Source organism: Labeo rohita, chromosome 23, assembly GCF_022985175.1.
Source record: "Labeo rohita strain BAU-BD-2019 chromosome 23, IGBB_LRoh.1.0, whole genome shotgun sequence".
Taxonomy (NCBI): domain Eukaryota; kingdom Metazoa; phylum Chordata; class Actinopteri; order Cypriniformes; family Cyprinidae; genus Labeo; species Labeo rohita.
In genome coordinates this window covers 19,920,588-19,942,623 of record NC_066891.1, presented here as the reverse complement: position 1 = coordinate 19,942,623, position 22,036 = coordinate 19,920,588, and the positions used below count along the sequence as shown (strand labels likewise).

The 22,036-nt window shown below is 35.9% G+C and overlaps 1 protein-coding gene across 3 annotated transcripts in view; it reads right to left on the bottom strand.

Moving 5' to 3' along the window:
* Positions 1 to 349: 349 nt before the first annotated feature.
* Positions 350 to 22,036, bottom strand: part of tafa1a (TAFA chemokine like family member 1a) — a 68,767-nt gene continuing 47,080 nt past the window's right edge. The window contains exons 3-6 of one of the 3 annotated variants that reach the window (XM_051095755.1): positions 14,102 to 14,242; positions 2,918 to 3,042; positions 2,386 to 2,458; positions 350 to 2,151 (exon numbers count right to left, since the gene is read on the bottom strand). In XM_051095755.1, the coding sequence (XP_050951712.1) occupies positions 2,432 to 2,458; positions 2,918 to 3,042; positions 14,102 to 14,242 (293 nt within the window). In that variant the 3' untranslated portion in view covers positions 350 to 2,151; positions 2,386 to 2,431. The remainder of the gene's footprint in view (positions 2,152 to 2,385; positions 2,459 to 2,917; positions 3,043 to 14,101; positions 14,243 to 22,036) is intronic. The other 2 variants (XM_051095754.1, XM_051095756.1) reach the window with 2 other exon arrangements.

Genomic DNA, 22,036 nt, shown 5'->3' with positions numbered 1-22,036 from the left:
TTGACAATAATGGCTGTATATTGAGTTATTTTCAGGGGACAGTAAATATACACTGCTATACAAGCTGCACACTGACTACTCTAAAATATATCCAACTTTCATTTCCATAGTATTGTTCCTTAAGAAGATACTACACTTTTGTGAGATACTGTGTGTGATTTTGGACTCAACCAGTCACTAGTTTTTCCTGAATTAATCTATATATATATATTTTTTTTATCAAACTGGTTCTAAAATGATTCAGTGACTGTTTTTTTTTTGTTTTTGCTCCTAAATAAATCAGTGTTGAAGTAATGATTTAATTATTCACTCATAAAGTCACTTATTTCTTTCTAGAATGAAGCCGTTTTTTAATGAATTGGTTGGTTGAATGAATCATTCAGTGACTCATCCTTCCTCTCACGATGATGCAAACTGTGGAAAGAAACACTGTAAAATCGCCACTATTCACAGCCAGACTAAAAGTTTGGAACATGCAAACACAGACAAGCGGAACTCTGCACAACAAATTTGAGCATTGAAACAATTGCGTAATAATGTTGAAAACTGGATTTAGATCAGCTTATCTCTTCCATTTATTGTAATACTGTAAGTCCTCTTTATATTTGAAAACACAAAAGAACTTTTTCCATTTGGCAAAACCCATGACTGCTGGCCAAAGCTCAGCATGTCAGAGATAATGCTGATATTTGCTTACGATTTCCTTGTATTCATTTTTCCACTCTGATATTTTATAGTCAACTGTTTGAAATTCCACCAAAGCTCCGTTGAAGGTGAGGGCTAAAGTTCACCCTTTGCTGTCCCATGCGGAGGACTGTAAATGTAGTGATCTGTATTCACTCAGCCTGTAGTTAGAGCCTCCTTTCTGCATGCCGACAGCAACGCAGAGGCTCTTATGTTCACGACTCCCTGCTTAAAATGCCGGAGCTACATATTCAGAGCGAGTGCGTGCTCTGGCCCTCAGCTGCTCCGAGCGGAGAGGACTATTTCTGAATGTAAACGACAGGTAAATGTCCCAGCGGGTGTCAGAATTTCCACAGCGTCCTTCAGTGTGGACAGCCTGCCTACACCTTCAAAGACCCTTCACTTGCTTTCCTCCGGTCCATTCAAACGACCAGATGCCCCAGTACAAAATAGCTCTTGTGCCATTTAATGAAGTTATATTTGAACAAGGGGAAATGAATTTGATTCAGAATATTTAAATGTCACGGTATTTTATATATGCATGCACCAGCGTATTTCAATCAGGCTTCATTAACTTCAGTAATAACTCCACAACTTTTACATATTGCTGCAGCCAAAGTGATGGTCTATTAGTTTTTCATTAAACATGTAAATTCTCAGAACACTTCAGTTAAGCCTTGATGACTCAATTTGTCAAAATATTACTGAAGCCCAAAATAATATAAACAGCATATTTAACCAATCAACAGAACAGTGGACAAGAATATGTAAACAAGACTGTTCCTTTGCACCTTCCCACCCAGTATGTTCACATTCAATTATTGTTTATTGTAAGTCAAATACAGTTCCTGTTTTGAATTCCTTTTATTTATGTAAAACATTTCTTTCCCCTTTTTTACAGCTTTACAGAAATCATGCTAAAGACTTATTTGGTTTTTGTATCACCACCGGAATTCATTCTGAATCTGATATAATGTTCCAGGAAACATTTCCAGACATGTGCTCCTCTGCATTTCCTCACAGTCGATGCAAAGTGTCCTAATTAAACTTGCTCGATGAGGATCAATCCCTTTGTGAAAATCCACATGAAGCCAGTTTCACTACATACAGTAGGAGACTTAACATGGTCTTCCAGAGACATAGGAACATCCAAGAATATTACAGTTGAAGAATATTTCAGGCAAGGTATAGCTGGTTTGAGTGCACTCCACACAAAGGGATACGAGGGTAATTATCCAGGACTCACTGAGAGGAAACAAATATTTGACAATTGTCAAACAAAAACAAAACAACGAAAGAACCAGCAGTGTTCAACGCCCACAAAGATTTTCTCAGAAAGCCTGGTGTCCGTGTTACTCAGAGACAGATGGATTTATGAGCAGAGGACTCCGTTTCAAGTCATTAAACACATGTCTGTTGGTTTAGAGTTGGGAAAACTTAATTCAGCTTGTCGTCTTGGATGTTTCCCTGAAAAAGTACAGTAAATAAAAGATGGATGAGTAGTATGAAAAAAATCATGTCTGAATAATAAGCTACAACATTTCAGATGGACTATCTAAATGTGATTGGAATTAGCAGAATTTATATTAAGCTGTACAATAGTGCCTACACCTTTGAAATCCATAATTTGTCTGTTTTCCATCAGCCATTTTATCTTTACTGAATCACAATGGTGAAAAAAGTAAGAATAAAATCAAAAACCTTCATAAAGTTCCTCCGTTATGAGCTTGTAGTGACTTTACATCTGCTACAAGGATGTGTATGGGTGGGTATTCTGAAAAAAAATGAATGTAAAAAGAATGTAAGAAAAAAAGTCACATTTGCTTTTATAGAAATTATCGTATTGGCTGTCTGAAGACACACTCTGATTGGCTACTTTTATTTATGTTATGATTATTCGAGTGTGATTTTCTGCTTGAGGGAAGTTACATGACCGAATCGCTGCTATTTTAATAAATATTGGATTTCTTGTGAGCTCCAGCAGTGTGTGGGTCTTCTATTTTTATAATACTTTCAGCGTCCAACACACCTGCCTGCAGCCATTCAGGTGTAGGAGGGTTGTTTATTTATTGTTCTGTATTCTGTTCTTTATTAATAAAATATTTCAGTGGAAAAAAAACAAAAAACAGATGGAGCAGACACACACTTATTAACACCATGCAATCACAAAAGATTCTTGTATTGTTAAATGACTAAAGTAACACAGTATGCTTTCAGTCGCTTTAATTCTCACCCTGGTGGTTTTGATCTTGTTTCCGGAGTAGCACATCCAGCCGGAGTTATCTGGTAGAGTCTTGCATTCCTCTCCCTCCAGACACGGCTCCATCTCACACCACCACTTCCCAATCACTATGGAGGCTGGAAGCAGACCATAATTGGGTTAGACTCGCACTCGCATCTGACTTCAAACAGAGTAGTGTTTCGTTCTCCATGATCGACCGCTCTTTGACTATCTGACAAATAATATTTACATGTCTGAGGATGCTTCATTAATTGACTGCATAAGTGTTTTAGGATAGATTTTAAGCATTTGGACTCCTTAAGCATTGTCTAAATTCAATTAAGTTTATTTAATTTCTATATAAAAATACTGTAATCACTTTCTTTTTTTCATGTGGAACATAAAACAAGATATTCTGACAAATGTTTTGTTTTGTCCATACAATGGTAGTCAATAGTGAGGATAATTGTTTGGCTTTTTTCAAGTTAAATATTATTTTTTGTGTTCTGCAGAAGAAATAAGGTCATACAGGTTTGGAACAACATGAGGGTGAGTAAATGATGACAGAATTTACATTTACATTTTAAAATAATACCTATTAATTTAAAATTAAAAACGTTAAACTACTAAATAAATGTAACAACAACAACAATAATAATAAAGTGTATAGCCTACACATTTTATGTGTACATTCTACACATAACATGTAACTAGATAATAGCCCCTTTCATACAGTAACACCAGAAAAAATGCCATAAAATTACTGGTAAATACAAAAATACGCTGTTTCCACAGGCAACAACGTTCAACGTTTCTGAGACATCATTAACCAGAAATGACCTCTAAACGGCTGCACCTTCTAGTGTCATGTTTGTAAAGATGGAGGGGAAATGCAGTCAGTATTGATGTTTTAAAGGGTCATGAAACATAAAACCACTTTTTCTGAGATTTTAGCAGATGTCTTTGTGTTACACATCATAGAAGACAATATTAGCATCTTGGACAATATTAGCATCAGACATATTAATTCTAGGTGAAAACGGTTTCATTTTGAGGCTTTTTTGCTATTTTTTCGTCTTCCGGGTTTAAAATCGACATCACAGATATAAAGGAAAGGACGTGATGTGTGGCCAAGAATGGTGACCCAGATTCGGAATTTGTGCTCTGCATTTCACCTATCCAAGTGAACAATTTGGCTAGACATCACGGTTACACGGTTACCTGCAGCTGCGTGCGCATTGTGGTGGCAGAAAAACACTGGTAACAAGTGGAGGGAAATGGGTAAAATCCATGGAATAAGAGAAAAAATGTATTGTTGTGCCTTTGGATGTCAGAACTGGAATGCAAAGCATTTTTATAGAGTACTGTCAATACTGTAATGTCATTTAAAGCTGAATGCAGATGTTTAAACTGACAGAGTAATTGATGAAACCTATATGATTGCTCTACTTTTAAACATAAATTTGATTTAAACAATTTGTCTACATAATATTCACATATGCAGTTCATAGGGGAAATAATGTATTACAGTTACAGCATGAAATACTATTTAAACCTATAACATTTACCTATTTTATCTCACAAATCTGACTTTTTTCTCTGCAAATGCAAGTTTATATCTTTATAACAGAGTTTATCGCAACAATAGCAAGTTTGTCAAAAACATCCAGAAGTGTGGAATATAAACTCATGATTCTGAGCCGAGGAGAAAAGAGAGAATTGAGTCGAGTATTTCAAGAATAAAGTCAGAATTTTGAAATATGAACTGAAATTTATTCTTTTATTCCATGGCTTTCATAGACCGCTAGTTGAAAACTATGAATATTTATATCTTCACTAGACTTCAGAAGAAGTTAGCTAACAAGGCATTTAAAAGGTACTTTCATTTTAAAACCTGTAATATTGACTTATTATATATTAAAAACTAAATCAACACATTCTTACCTGTGAAGGTTTATTCAGTTTCTTAAGAAATTTAAATTTAGGCAGTTTTTACAACTAGATGCAGTGTTGTGGCATCTTGATTTTTATTGTGAGTGATGACATACAGACTGTTCCAAGATGTGTCCAAGACCATCAAAGTGTCTGGAGCGGTCAAATGTGGTATCTGCCTATACATACAGTATCTATGATCTACGTAGTGTTGTTTGTAATGTGGCAAAGAAATCAAAATTAAAATTTTTCCCCCCTCCTACTTCTGAAACACCACTTCAAGTCAGATGTCTGTCCTGTGAACTTGGGACAGATCGATCTACCCCGACCTCAGCAGGACGCGTCATTTGACGTCACTGCTTCCAACGAGTGTAATGTGGAGTTATCTTATGTCAAACTTAAAAATATTAGACATTAAGTTTATAAAATGATACTCTAATTTTAGCTTTTCGTCAGGTGTTTTCAAAACGAAAGGCAGCTTTTTTTTGTTTGTTTTTCTTTTGTTTTTGCCATAATTATGTTAACGTGGCGTGTGATTGTCTGGAACTCGCTCAAGTTGGAAATGGGTCATTTGAACTCAGATTGTTCCCTCTTCCGACCTTGCCTGGGATGTGGCATGTATACTTCAATGACGCACTGGTGTCTCATAATTATTTATGAGACTGTGTGTTCTTATCCAATGAGAAGATGCTTCACTTAATTATTCACAACAGCATGTGTTGATTTCCTTGACAGATGCTTCAAACTGTGAGATTGCATACATTACCGTCCCCATGAAATCAAAAGTTTCTTAGCTTTTAGTATGAATATGTTAGCCTTAAGGTTATTTGTAAGCTAGTGTGCTCCAAAACAATGACAAAATTCGCATTTAGAACATATAAGCATTCAAAATTACAGTCTCTCACTTCCGCCAATATGGATTAACGATTTTGATGACATTACCCTGCACTTCATCTTCTCATCAAACTTTCTGTCCAATCAAATGCTTTCTAGAATCTGAAGCATCCCGCCCCTACACTATAAATAGATGCTGAAGCTGTGGCTGAGATCAGTCACGTGTTCATAAAATTTTCTGTACAGTGAATGGCACCAGAGGTCACGTTGGTGACCTTAACTGAAAATTGTCCATCACTGACAGAGTTTTTTCATAATTGACAGAAAAATCTAAAGGCTGTCACTTTGACAGATTAAACTGAGGGTGATCTATTCTAACTTCTAACTAAGTGTAATTCCCACACCTGTCCAGATGGTGGCGCGTGCACTCCAGTGCAGAGCAGGTGATCCAGAACAAAAACGAAACTGTCACCAATGATCACGGACAGGCCAGTGCCCAGAAGCTACAACGATCTATCATGCCACATTAAAGATAGCCAAAATGGTATTTATTGTTTGAATTTCCTAATAAATGGACAGAATTTGAAATCTGAGATCACAATCTGGGAACACAAAGCTTGCATATTGCGATTTAATGATGGGAGGTGCACTATGTAATGTTCATTCATCAACTGAAAACGTAACTAACAGATTGATTGGGGTTTATGAATCAATATTGTTTCATAAAAATTAGAATCTATTAAAATCGCTGTCACTGCAGGGTTTGGTGTTGAACATGAAAAGTTACGCAGTCTCATCTGTTTATTTGTTCTCTTCTAAATAAATGCATAAGCCTATATCATCCTGTAGGTTCATAATTAAAAATGAAAATGTGAACAAAAATAAAAGTAATTAAATGTGTTATTTTAATTATAAATGAAAATGATGGATAATAATAGATTATGACAGAATTTTTACGACCCTTTCCGTCAAAATGACGGACAATGTTAAAGTCTAACGCAACCTCTGAATGGCACATACTGCACTATATAGGGAATAGTGAACGATTCAGACAGTGTAAATATGCATTCTGTTATGGCGAATAAAGTCCATTTTCGCTTTGTGTCACACAAACCGCCACGGCGCGCAGATAGTCTGCTCTGGTCAAGAGATCATATGCGCAACTCGGCGCAGACCACAAAACGTATCAGACTATTTTCTATTCTTCACAGAATGCTATTTTATATATCCATAATGCAATATTGATGAGATTGTGGCTGTCATACGCTGTCAAATGCGGCTTTACCCAGCTCAACGGCTCTGGCCAAAGCTGTAATATAAACAAAAAACTATTGGCTATTTAAAAAAGGGGACGGGACTGCGTGATATGTCCCACCCTGTCTTCTTGTTTCAGTTGAAATTACGTCAACACACAGAGTAACACTGCATGTTTCAAAGCACTTCAGTGGACCTTTAAAGGAGAAGTACACTTCCAGAACAACAACAGATAATGTACTCACCCCCTTGTCATCCAAGATGTTCATGTCTTTCTTTCTTCAGTTGTAAATATATTATGTTTTTTGAGGCAAACATTTCAGGATTTTTCTCCATATAATGGACTGATATGGTGCCCCGAGTTTGAACATCCCAAATGCAGTTGTAAACGATCCCAGCCAAAGAAGAAAGGTCTTATCTAGTGAAACGATCGGTTATTTTCATAAAAATAATACAATTTAAATACTTTTAATCTCAAACGCTCATCTTGTCTTACTCTGCCTGAACTCTGTGTTTTCTGGCTGAAGACAGTTAGGGTATGTCAGAAAACTCTGATCGTATTTTCTCCCTCAACTTCAAAATCATCCTACATCGCTGCAGAAGTTCTGACCCAGTCTTTGCAAAGTGAACATGCAAAGAAGATCAAACACCCTTAACAAAAAAGGTAAAGCAGTGATATAGGACGATTTTGAAGTTGAGGGAGAACATGAGATGGGAGTTTTCGGACATACCCTAACTGTCATGAACCGGAAAAACAGTTCAGGCAGAATAAGACAAGAGGAGAATTTGATATTAAAAAGTATATAAATTGTATAAATTTTTATGAAAATAACCAATCGTTTCACTAGATAAGACCCTTCTTTCTCGGCTGGGATTTACAACCGCATTTGGGATGCAGGAAACACGTTCATAAAGTTCAGCACAAACGCAATATATTCACTTAGCGAGTGTAACCATTTTTTACAACTTATATAAATGCCAAAAAATAAGCCTTAAAGTGCCCCTATTATGCGTTTTCAAATATGATCTTTCATGCAGTGTGTCATGTAGCTGTATGTGAACATAAACTATCTGCAAAGTTGTGAAGCCGACAGTGCACGATAAATAAAGTTATTGTCTATCAAAAAAAGAGTCGACTCACATTTACCTCAACGAGTCGTCAGGATTTCAAATCTTTTTCTGTTACGGCCACACGTCACGAAGTAACACATTTGCATAATGTCCGCTTGCCCGTCCACAAACAGTCAAATTTCCATGGGGTTTACGTCACATGGAAATTTACGCGTACATCATATGGAAGAGGCTGTATCATACGCTGTGAGTAAAACTGTTTTATATTCACTTCCAAAAGATGATGAATCTACAAAGACTGTATTTTCTAGCGATCCTTCAAAAAATACGTAGTTGTGTATGTTATGTTGTGTAACAACCCTGCACATGTCATGCTAACCGGCTAAATCACGCTCGTGTAGTTCTGTTGTTCAGCTGTGGACCCACTGTAGTCTGACAATTTGTGATTGATGCAGCTTGACTGTCTGTCTGTCTCATTAGTTGGAGTAACTTAATGATAAAGGATGGCACGCGAAGCGGCTTTCACACTGAATACGGAAAGCGCTGTGCTGTGAAACCCATTCGTTTCAATTTCTTCCGCCCTGCGAGGACGGCTTGTTTCTGCCTCGACCAAAGCACACGCGCAGCGGAGCGCGCAAGCGCAGCTGACAAAGTTCAAATGAGTTGTTCAAATGAACTTTTGCCGCTGCGCTCTGAAGGGCTGCACTGAACCCAGCGGCAGCGCAGCGCTTTTTGCGTTCGGTGTGAAAGCCGCTTAATGCATTATACAATGTTGAAGTTTACAACATAGAGGTGTGCCCGGTTCGCTTACATAAGCAAATTGTGAGCACTTTCCACGGTAGACCGTGCTAACTTGTCGATCAGCCACTTCAGTCGTTTCATCATCAGACTCTGGCTCGAATTGGTAAGGTGAAATCGATGCCATCTTTTCTATGTATTGACAAGTCTCCAGGGCTGTCAGTCAGTTATAGCAATGGGTGTTTCTTTATCGACACGCTGTACGCGGTAGACCAATCATAAAGGACTGCACCATCTGACCAATCACAGCAGTGAGGGCTCACAGAAAGGAGGGGTTTAGAGAGACTGATTCTTCGAACTGCTTCGTGCGAGTCGTTTAGGAATCATTTAGAAATGGGGTAAAATTAAATCTATTTTTGGAGAAAACTGAAGTGTTTTTTGACGTTGCATACATGTAAACCTGTTTTGGAAGTCTATTAAAACAATATTATCAACCTTTAAAATGGCATAATAGGGGCACTTTAAAGGGGTCATCGGATGCTAAGTTCACTTTTTCATGTTGTTTGAACATTAATGTGTGTTGTCAGTGTATGTACAAATCTACCCTATAATGATAAAAATCCATGCAGTGATTTTTAATTAATCTGTAAAAATAATATCCCTTTTTTCAAATCGAGCCATTCTCAGATGCCTGTGACAGTGTGGTGTCACACCGACAGAGGCCGCTCCCACGATAGTTGATTGACATGAGCATCTTACCTCAGAACCCGCCCTACATCATCATTTTTGCAGAGCTCATTTTGACATGGTAAAAATGGTGTTGTTTTACACTACCACTGAGAATTTTTTCCCAAAGTATATTATAGACTTTTCATTAAGACCCTAAAGAATCAAATCAACTTGTGGAAATTGGGCATCCGATGACCCCTTTAAAAGATATTAGAGGTGCAACAGCACCATATATTTTCAACGCACAGCGAAGATATTATTGTGCATTATTTTCAGAGGATGGGAGCGAAATGAAACTGTCTGAACCCGAAGCTGTATGTGCTGTCTGTGTCATCTGTTCCCTCTCCACTCCACAGTGAACCACACCCACTTTTGTAGCATTTTTCAAAACTGTGATGAGAACTAACCGGTGCTAAAACAGCGGGTTTCATGACCCTTTCATTTTTGCGTCAAACGTTCACGTTCATGCAGCTGCTTTTGGCCCAGAGTAAATGCATCAGTAAACGTCTTACTTAGGTCAGCGTGTTCTGAACTCTTATGTGCTCTTGTTCTGCATTCACACAGAGCACATTACCAGTAATTTACTGGTAATATTACAATTTCTTAAACCAGTAAATTGCAGGAATTAATATATCAGTATTTATGAAAAGGTACTTTTCACATGATCTTTTTGTTCATTGTAATATGTGCTTTTTCCAGCAAAGTCTGGTTCCCCTTAAGGAAGTTTTTCCTCCTTCTTAAACATTTTATAGATTTTTGATCTTGCCACAGTCGCCTTTGGCTTGTTCATTGGGGCTTCAAGGTACAATTTTCTATAAAGCTGCTTTGAAACAATATGTTGTGAAAAGCGCTATACAAATAAAATTGACTTGAATCTAATGTGCTTGAATAGCCTCAGTGGATATCTGCGGTCAGTAGGAGCAGAGCCATTTCACAAAGTGGCACTTTATGAAAAGTATTATTCTGAAATGAAATCCCATGCCGATTCATTCACTTAAATCGCTTCACTTTGCAGTCGTGGGAAATCTTATGAAGAATTACATGGTCTGTATTCTATATTTATATAAAATCAATTTACTGCCATTAAAATGGAAAGTTTTATGCTATTTCAGTTGCTTGAGACAGAAGCATCCTTGTAACTATCATTTTTCCCACTTTGAGAAATTTATGATCATTACCAGATGGAGAAAGACTAGAGACCATTAGGGAAACAGGTGCTTAGGGGCTTGAGAATGTCTTATCTTTGCATCAGCATGAATATGTTAAAATATGATACATTAATTCATCACGTTAATGCTATCTGACGTTGAACAATAAACGTTTAAGGAGAGAGTGTTAGATGAACATATAATATAAGGCATCCACTTTTGCGTTATTATTATTCTGACAAGTACATGACAAGTTTGTGACTTACTCCATTTCCGAGATAATGGGTGAACTTAAATCACATTCATTAATACTGTAAAACCCAAAAGCACTCCACCAATAGTTGTCTCCTTGCAAACAGGGCATTAAAATTTGATTTGCCCGTGCTCCAACTTTCTCCATGGATGTTCTTAAAAGGGTGAACAAATGTTCACGCTTTATAGACTTTGCACGCATGTAACAGTCACAGAACTAGCCGAGGCGAACCCAGCACTGTTCTTCCTGTTTTTGCCAGTTCAGCATGGCCAAGGCCAAGGAGCAAAAAAAAAAAAATCTATGGAAAACATAACCTCAGGCAAGAGCTCTGTTTCTCAGTAAAAATTCACTTTACTGAGGTCTCTTATCCTCCAAAAAGTAAACAAAGCATCTCATACATAACATGTAGCCTTCAATGTCATGTACTCCTTTGACAGAGAGAGAGTTTTAGCCTTCAGTCTCGTATCCTAGAATATCAATGTGAATGAAAGGAGAATGGGAACATGGACCAGTTTTAATGGCCATCGTCTCAGTGACACCTCAGCGAATGTGTCATCTCAGTTTAACTAGGAACCATAAAATGCAACAAAATTTGACATTTTAATTCTAGTTAAAATATTATAGCTGCTTCAGCAAATGTTACTGCTGCAAGAACATAATAAATTAAAATAATTAAGAAATTATTTACTTAAGTTAACTGCTAAAAAACCTAAATATATTAATACAAATATTATTTTAACAAATTTATATAAAATACAAACATTACTTTAGTTAAAATTACTTTAACTGATCATTTAACTAATTGTGATTACTTTCAAATCATAAAATGTGTTTTTCTTCAAAACCATGGTTAAAGCTTTGAGAATCTTTGTTTTTTTTTTTTTAAATAACGTTCTTGGCAGAAACTGTGTTAGTACTGTCAAATGATTAATTGCGATTAATCACATCCAAAATAAATGAGTGTGTACTGTGTATATTTGTTATGTATATAGAAATACACATACATGCATCTAAGAGAAATGTTGTTCATATATGAAATATATTTATATATCATATAATTATATGAATATGAATATATGCATGTAAATACATAAATATTTTCTAAATTAATATGTGTGCCGTTTGTGTGTGTATTTATATATACATAATAAATATACACAGTACACACACACATATTATGTAAACAAAAACGTTTATTTTGGATGCGATTAATCGCAATTAATCATTTGACAGGACTAGTATATTTATATTAAAAATATTAGCCTATTGTCACTTCAGTTCATATTACTGCTGAGAAACAAAAATTCTTTAAAAAAAAAGAAATATATCAATTAAATACATTTATTTAAAATATTATTACTTTACTTAAAATTATTATTCCAAATCATAAACACTTCCTTCAAAATTTGGTTAAAGCTTCCAGAATCTTTCTGTCACTGTTGTTTAATTACTTTCTTGGCAGAAACTGTGTTTTTTTTAAGGTGAAACAGCAACAAAATCAAGTTCCAAGTAACTTAAGGCATCTTTGGACTAAACGTCTGTGTTTTCTCCCCAGTTGCTTTAAATAAATCAAGCTTTTTTTCAGAGCGCAGACTATCCTTGTGTATGTTTTTTTTTTATTTATTTTTTGTAAAACAGCAACTACACACACAAAATATCAGGAAAAAGTCACTTCCAGACTTACACCTCTGCCTCTGGACTGTATTACTCCTCTACAGTATAGATAACACACTGCAGTCTAGAAACAGGGAAACAGCAACTGCATATATGTTTCTTTGTCCTGCAATGTTTGTAAAGAATTGTTTAATAAATCATGACGCTAGTCCTTGATTTAACCCTTGCCATTTAAAGAAATATAGCCTCAGTCAACATTCACTTTCAATTCATCTTTTTTCCATACAGTGACAGTGAATGGTGACTAAGGCTGTCATTCTCTTTAACATCTCCTTTCCACAGAAGAAAGAAAGTCAAACAGGTTTGGAACTATATGACGATGAGTAAAGCTAAGCATTTAGATGTTTTAATATCCAAAAAACGCCACTCTTCACCTTTAGGAATAGAACATCCTAACGAGCTTGACCTGGGGAAAAGATCGGAAGCTCCTCTGCGAGATTCAGTCAAAGTTAATGTTCTTTGATTATCTCCGGGTACATTGCGAGTGAGATGTTCTCCCAGAAGTGTTAGTTTACAGCAGCTCGTTTGTCATAAGGACAGAGCATTAATAATGAAAAGCCCTGAGGATCTGAGCTTTTCTAGGGCAGGGACACTGCAAGAGCGACCCTGAACAGAGTTTCTTCAAACATACCACACCTTCAAAAAAGCTGCACAGATCTTTTGAAGCACCTTGCAGCTTTACGCAGCTGCACAAAGTGTGTTTAAGCACAGCTGTACAGTGCAAGCCTGTTTAAACACTGCAAAGCTGCATTGAGATGGTTCAAAATAGTCGAGCATCTGTTATATTTCTAACAACACGAAGTACATCCAAGATCTAGAGGAGTTTGGTTCTTGATCAGAACACATTTGGAGAAATTTAGCTTTAGGTCTCTGAAAAGTGAATGGGTGCCGTCAGAATGAGAGTCCAAACAGCTAATAAAAACATCACAATAATCCACAAGTAATCCACACGACACCAGCCTATCAATTAACGTCTTGTGAAGGGAAAAGCTGCATGTTTGTAATAAACAAATCCATCATTAAGGCATTTTAACTTTAAAACATCACTTCAAAACAAAAGTCAATATTCCATAATACTGCTTTTTTCAGATGATAAACTCCTCTGTTGTCCTCTCATATCGAAATCCACCAACATACATAATTGTTTCGATCGTTTTGGACTGTATTTGCTTGGTGCTTGATCTGTGCATATTTCTCTCCTGATTCAGATGGAATTGCTTTTTCACTGGAGAAAGCAATTTTATAGACAACGGACTTAATGATAAAAAATGTCCTGATGGACTTTTCACTTCACAAGACGTTAACCGAGTCTGGAGTTGTGTGGATTACTTGTGGATTGTTGTGATGTTTTTATCAGCTCTCGTTCTGACGGCACCCATTCACTGTATAGGATCCACTGGTGAGCAAGTGTTAAATTTCTACAAATGTGCTCTGACGAAAAAAGAAATCTCACCTACTTCATCTTGGACGGCTTGAGGTTGAGTGTATTTTCAGCACATTTGAATTTTTGCATGAATTATTCCTTTCAGACTTCATCTACGGTTGCCATGTCTCTTCACTTACCGTCAACACAGGAGGGTTTATTCCTGGTGGTTCCTGCCACTTTCCCTGGTAAACAGGAGCACTTCACTGTCTGCGATCTCTCTTCAATCTTGTTTTTGTTACAGCACCTGTGTGCCGCAATCACCTCGCATGTCCCTCCTTCTGTCGAAAGACAAAGCCATTAGTAAACAAACAAAATCTCCTGACTTGCCACATGGATCTACATTTGCAATCATTATCTCGTGCATGTCATATTTCACGGTCCCCTTATATTGCCACATAATTCATCATGCATTTCAATGTAGACACTGCACACACTCCTTAGGGAGGATGAGGTAGTGCTTTAGAAGAGAGAAGAGAAGAGGGAGTGAGATATATGAGAGATGAGATACATTTTGTACAGGAATAGTCGTATTTTAGATCAAAATTTTATTGTTTGATTTAAAAAATTTTTTTTGCCTACATCGTTCCTATATTAGCTTTATTTTATCCTTGTCCCTTTTATTTTCCATTCAGTTCTTTTGATTTAGCTTATTTGTTCCTTTCTTTTATTTTCCCATTTATTATTTATTATTTTATATTTCTTCCTTGTCCCTTTATAAAAATTTGTCCCCTTAATTTCCTTTATTCATTTCCTTTCTTCTTATTTTTATTTAATTTGTTTTCTCTCCCTTTTGTTTTTCCTATATGTCCTATATTAACTTTATCTCTTTACTTTTTGTTTTACCCGTCCCTTTCTTTTATATTCCATTCAATTTATATTTCCTTTCGTTTATGTTCCCATTAAAACCCAATATTCCTTTATTTATTTTTTTTCTTGTCCCTTTTCTTAATTCCCCCTCTTAGTTCTTTCTTTATTCACATTACATTATTTCTTTTTATGTTTCACTTTATGTATTCCTTGTCTCTTTCTTTTATTTCCTCTTCCATTTCTTTAATTTCCCTTATTTATTTTCTGCATCGCCTATTTGGTGCTTTAAGCAGTATGCTCTGCCAATATTGTAAATTCTAACAATCATGCTAATAAAGCTTTGCTGACTCTTAGAGAAGAGGAAAGGCTCTTTAAGATCAGAACAAAGAGAAAGAAAAAGGTCTGGGTGGCCGCTGCAATTTGTCTAAGAGCACTTTAACAATGAGTGATCTGAAATGAACCAAAGTCCTTAAAGAATGGCAGCCTGTAAGTTCCTGCGTTCACAGTGAGATATTATCAAACATTCTGCTAATCCAGCCTTTAGAGATAGATATCTCAGATAGAGACAGAAAATCTTCAGTTTATGAGCAGATTGAGCCTATTCTTCTCTGAACTGAGCACCACACTGCATTGCTCTGTGAATTCAAGGTTACCCGAACTGATTCTATTATTTTAACAAAGATATTCATTAAATACACTGAACAGCAAAGGGATGACTTACAGCTGATTCAGAGCAGCATGCATTGTACATCTGTGTCAAAAACTGGTTTGTGTGGACATGTGAATCAAATTATTCTTCTTACAAAACCACATTAGCCCACAGGAGAGAAATGAACTTTTCATTGTAAAACTGATAAAATAATTTAAGCACTGTTTATGTCAGTGAAAAACACCCACAGAGACCAATTATTTACGGGTTAGTTTATCCAAAATTGAAAATTCTGTCATTATTTTTTAACTCACTCTCATTTTCTTCCAAAGCTATATGACTTTTGTTAATCTGTAAAGTCACATATTATTATTATTTTTAAAAATATATGTTATGTATTTTTATGTATTCCATTCCATATTATATTATGGAAGCGAATGAATGCGGTTGTGAAGAAATTAGCTGTAGTTTCTAGGGTAGAGTGGGGGATAAAGCCCCCCTTAAAGGTGAAGTCCACTTCCAAAACAAAGATTCACATATAATGTACTCACCCCCTTGTCATCCAAGATGTTCATGTCTTTCTTTCTTCAGTCATAAAGAAATGTGTTTTTTGAGGAAAACATTTCAGGATTTTTCTCCATATAATGGACTGATATGGTCTCGATTTTGAACTTCCAAAATGCAGTTTAAATGTGGCTTCAAATGATCCGAAATGCGGTTTTAAACGATCCCAGACGAGGAAGAAGGGTCTTTTCTAGCAAAACGATCGTTTTTTTTTTCATTTAAAAAATACAATTTAAATACTTTTTAATCTCAAACGCTCGTCTTGTCTTGCTCTCCCTGAACTCTGTGTATTCTGACTCAAGATAGTTAGAGTATTTTGAAAAACTGCTTTAAAAATGACTTCATTTAAAGTCAAATGTAGGATGATTTTGAAGTTGAGGAAGAAATTGAAGCTGAGGGAGAACATGAGATGGGAGTTTTTCGACATACCCTAACTGTCATGAACCCAAAAAAAAAAACAGTCCAGGCAGTTTGACATTAAAAGTATATAAATTGTATAATTTTTATGAAAATAACCGATCGTTTTGCTAGATAAGACCCTTCTTTCTCGGCTGGGATCGTTTAAAACCGCATTTGGGATCGTTTGAAGCCGCATTTAAACTGCATTTTGGAAGTTCAAAATCGGGACATCATATCAGTCCATTATATGGAGAAAAATGCTGAAATGTTTTCCTCAAAAAACTTAATTTCTTTGAGTACATTATATGTGAATCTTTGTTTTGAAAGTGGACTTCTCCTTTAAGAACTGTGAATTTCTTATCTGTGAAACAAAATGTGTTCAGAAAGGTTACCATTTAGTGGCAATGACATAAACTATAAACAAAGTACGAAAAAATGTCCAGAGTTTTCATGTTATTACATTTTTAACAAAAATTAAATTTGTACCAATGGGGCATTTTACAATGTTGTAAAATGCCCCCCCAGTCTGACAAAGCTATTTGCTTTAAACATTTACAGCAAAATCAGAGTACAGGTAGTTTTAGCTTAAAATTAAAAAGAATATAATCAATAATTATACATTACAAAATTAAAAAATGTCTTTTTTTAAAAAAAAAAAAAATGTTTTAGCTGATGCTAGCTTGCTAGCTAACTAGCTACCTGATGCTAAATTGAGGTCATTTTTAAATATAAAATCCAAATATTTTTATTCAGCCAACTAGTTAGAATTCATTTGATTGAAATACAAAGGATTTGATGTTCAGAAAAGAGTAACTATGGTAATTGCCCATTGGCCGCTGGGGGTGTTACCCCACTGACTATGTTTGAGAAAAAAATGTGTCATTCTGAAAATATAATTATGTTTTTATTAAATAACACTCCCTGTCTACAGGCCCTACTGTTCTCATACCATATATAACTGTGATGTTCTACAAAACATTAAGCTTTAAAACACTTAATTTCTTACTGCTGAAAATTAGATCATTTACTGTGAAATCCGTTTTCTTACCGGTATATTACCAGTGTAAGCTTCATGGTGAAAACTTCTACATCACTCTTGTCAACGTAGTCCATTTCACCTTGTGGCTATTTTGGGAAAAACAGTAGGGGGCGTTTTCCCTCACTCTAACATATTACTTGTGCCAAAACTAGCCTAATTTTTTAAGTCTGATAAAGTAAAACAATAGATTTATGTGAGGAACAGACTGAAATATAAGTCGTTATTTACTAACTGTTTGACATCTCGCTCATATTACCTTCGTAGATTCATGAAACAAGCAAGTACGTTAGTGTTGTCCGGTTCGTAAATGAATCACTCTTTTGAGTCGGATATTTTAATTGAATCAGTTGATTCAGTTCACAAAGCCACTCTAAATGATTCAATCGCCGATTCAGTTCCCAAGTTCAATTCACTCACTTAAAGATCCGGGAGCAGAAAATAACATAAACAACAGCTTGGATTTTAGTCTGTTTCTTGCACAAAGCTATCGTATAACTTAAAAAGACCAGGAATACAGTTCACGATTCCTATAAACCGCGTTTATGATCCTTTGCATTCTTTTTGAAGCTTATAAGCTCTGCTTAAGTTAGCGTTTATTGTATTAAAAACAACGAACACGATGAAAAAGTTTCTTCGTTGGTGTTTGGTTTAAGGAAAGAAAGTCCTCTCGATTGGGAACAACATAATGGTGAGTAAATGATAATTTTTTGTTTTTGGCTTTATTCATTATTGTTATTTTTTAGCATCAGCAAGCTATTTGTCAGGGACTAGCCTGAATGTGCGACACTTCCGGCTCAGTTGCAGCTGGAAATAACGAGAAGAATAATTGCAGTAAAATTGTTTGCACTACAAATCAGTGTGTTCATAATTAAGACAATACATTAAAATAGCATGTAAGAAACACCAGTTTGCAATAGCAAGCAGTAAAATTTTTCACAGCTAAAACTATCTAGATGGGAATAAGACCAGAAGCCAGACACATAACATTTACAAATGGCCGCACCCAGTCTTACCAGAAAAATAAAGTGGATACAGCGGAAGAATATGGCAACTAATGAACTTGCTTGATAAAATAATTATTTTATTTTTTATAGGTTTTTTAAGTAAATAAAATGACATTTTGTTTGGGGTTTAAGTATTTATGTAGCAATAATTTTACAATGGATACACACCACAAATTGCATAATTTTATACAAAAATGTACAAAAACAATACTAGAAATAACTTTCATCTTTAGAAATAACCTTCATGTTTCACTCCAGAAAAATTAGGCTTTCCAGCCTAATCCTCTTACAGACCTAAGGGGTCAAAAAATATTTGTATCCAGTAAGAAAATTGGCACATTATGTGCACCTGCTAACAACACAGTTCCAGTCATGGCCGTACTGTAACTAGAAGGCTTGGCTTCGAGGAGTCAAACAGACAAATAGCATTGTGGAAATCAGGAAACAATAATGCTCCACTGAGAACTATTGTGGATTGTTGAGTAGGCCTTGTTTGTGCTTCTTTAATTATGAAAAATACTCCATTTCCCAGTGGGGCTTCAGTCAGAATTCACAGGGGTTTGTTTTCTTTAATGCCTAGTCTTAATTACATAAGACAGACCCAGTTTCTGCTTTGATCTATCAAGAGAGGGAGAAAATGCAGGAGATCCTGACTAAAATATCTTCACTCCTCAATGAGTGTAAACAGAGCAGTGGGCCTCTCATTTGGGGATTTAAAAAGAGTGGGGGAAGTGGAGAAAAAAAAAAGTTAAATGCACTTTCAAAAATCAATAAAAATGTAAATAGCTTCTCTGTCTCCAGCTTCTTAGGCTCTCATTACCTCTAGATTGAAGTTAGTCAAAACAGGAGGGGAGAGACACGGAAAGAAAGATGGGAACCGAACGCTGCCTGTCGGCTATTTTAACAGCACATCAGAATATTTTAGAGAGCTTCTGAATGTTTAAGCAGGTGACAGTGGACAGCTCAGATCCATGCAGGGACGTGATTGCTTTTTGTATTCTGTCACTTCGTGCGACTTGCTAAAAATTGATTGCTGAACCTCAGGGGCTTAACGTTATCTCGTGTAGGCCTCCCCGTGGCTCCCTCCTACTTAACATATCAAACAGAGGGTCAGAGGACTTTTAGAGCTGTGGTAAAGCACTGTCAGGCAGCATTCATTAACTGGACCTTAATGTCGGTTTGTTTGTGTGGAGATACTGTACACTGGAACCAAAAGTCTGAGATCAGTATTTATTTATTTTTTTTCAAATTTACTACAACTTTTTTTATTACAAATTATTGAGTAAATAGTTGAATTGAAAAGTTACATGAATTTGTTGTAGTATTTATTGTCTTTTTGCTTTAATGGCAGCAGCTCTCGAGCTGCATGAACTCCATAAGATTGTGTAAAACCTGGTGACTCTCCAGCATGATTTGAGATGATCCAAAGAGCATCTTGAGCTTCAGTGGAAGCAAGAACATCTGACAAGCTGTACAAATAGTCACATGTTTACTTATTTGATTAGTGACCTAGAAATAGCGCAAGATCTTAAATATATCTTAATCGTTTTATGTAATTATGTAGGGCTGCACAATTTGGGAGGAAAAATCTAATTGTGATTTTTTTGGATAAAAATTCTAATTGCAATTGTGATTTTATATCAACATGACCATTTATTAAAAAAAAAAAAAAGAACATAATGGCTATTACTAAATTTTAAACAAAAGCATAAATATTACTGTTGTCATATTTTGCCGTAAAATAAAAATGGATATTAAAAATATAATATTACGGTCCTTGCTACGATGCTTTAGTGCCACGTTGAAAAATTTTAAAAATGTAAAATTATGAGATTAAAGTCGTAATATTTTGAGAATAAAATCGAAATTACTAGAATAAAGTCAAAATATTTGAAGAATAAAGTCGAAAATTACGAGAATGAAGTCGAAATGTTTTTAAAAATGAAGTCGAAATATTTTGAGAATAAAGTTAAAATTACCAGAATGAAGTCGAAATGTTTCAAGAATAAAGTCAAAATTTTGAGAATTAAAAAGTAGCAACTTAAGTTATAATATTTTGAGAGTATAGCCTGCGCACGCAAATGGCTTAGGTTGGGAGCACTGGGAGAAGCTGCCAGGCCACCGAAATTTATTTGAATATATGTGGGATTATTAGCAGAAATCATACCATGTGTGATACTTGCAGAGACATTATGCTTGAAAATAATATTTCACATCTTCGATTGCATTCATTAGGTCTATTCATTCTCGTAATTTTCGACTTTATTCTTCAAATATTTTGACTTTATTCTAGTAATTTCGATTTTTCAGGCTTCACTCTGAAACATGCAGCGCAGATATTTATCTGACTAAATTACAGTATTTGAAAATCATACTAAGCCAAATCAAGATTTTGCTTTTATTTTGATTAACCGTGCATCCCTATCATAACATTTATTTGTCCTAAAATGGTTTATGGTCAGATTTAATTCAGATTTCAGTAAGCTCAGTCATTTGGACCCCACTGTATACCATCAACCAGACTGAGATGAGTGCATTCTCCTATTCCTTTTTTAAAACCTTATACCATTTTTAGCATTTCTGGATCTTTTTTCTGGTGCCTTTCATCAAATTTATATCTGAAATTAGATCCGGTATCCATTTAAAGGGAGGAAGCCAAAAGCAGTCTAGCACTTTGCTGCAATAATGTTCACTAACCTCTGCAGGAACGTCGCAAAAACATCCCGAAAATTCAATTGAAAAGTCTTCCACGAAACATTAATGACTAAGCAACCTTAGAAAACCTACAGAGTATCATTGAATGGTGCTGAGTTTCATATTTTTAAAAGACATAACATAAGGTCACCCTGAGGGAGTGTGGGCTACACCGCTGATTGATCTAGCGGATGCGCTGATAGCTGCTGTGGCAGGGAATCCTGCATCATACTGCTTACTACAAGGGCTATTTCAGGCACTTATTCAGTTTAATGGATATGAGACCAGGCCATCGGGGACCAATAAAATCTCATTTTCCTGTAGCAGCCAGGGTGTGGAGAGAGAAAAATAGACAGAGTATTACACACAGGCTATAACTTTGACTCTTCTGCTGTCTAATTAGCCAGCTGGAGTGTGTGTGTGTGTGTGTAGTGTCTGTCTGTCTGGAGAAGGCGTAGTGCGTGCATTCGGCCTCAATTGTTCCATTCATCCGCAGCCATCTGCGTGAGAGTTTCCCCTGACAGGCAGGTTATATCACAACCTCTCAAAAGCAAACAAACACGCTTTCACAGGACAAACAAACAGCGACAGATGAGCAGGCACAATGCGGCTCTGACTATAAACATATGAGCCTGGACAGGAAAGATTTCAGTCAAATGCACTGCAAAACAGCTAGAAGGGAAACGGGGGCGATGAAAAGAGGAGCCAGTCTGGGTGAGGAGACAATGCTGCACACTGAAATTCTGATTTGCTTATATGCTCCTTATGACGAATTTACAGTTCTATATGTGTATCTATAAATAAGCCACCTTTCTTACAGAAGTGTAAACACTCTGTGGCACTTTGTGTGAATGAATGGTTCAATGTGTCAAATTCTGGCTCGACCAGTGGTGCAAGGCAGCACTTTATTGATTTT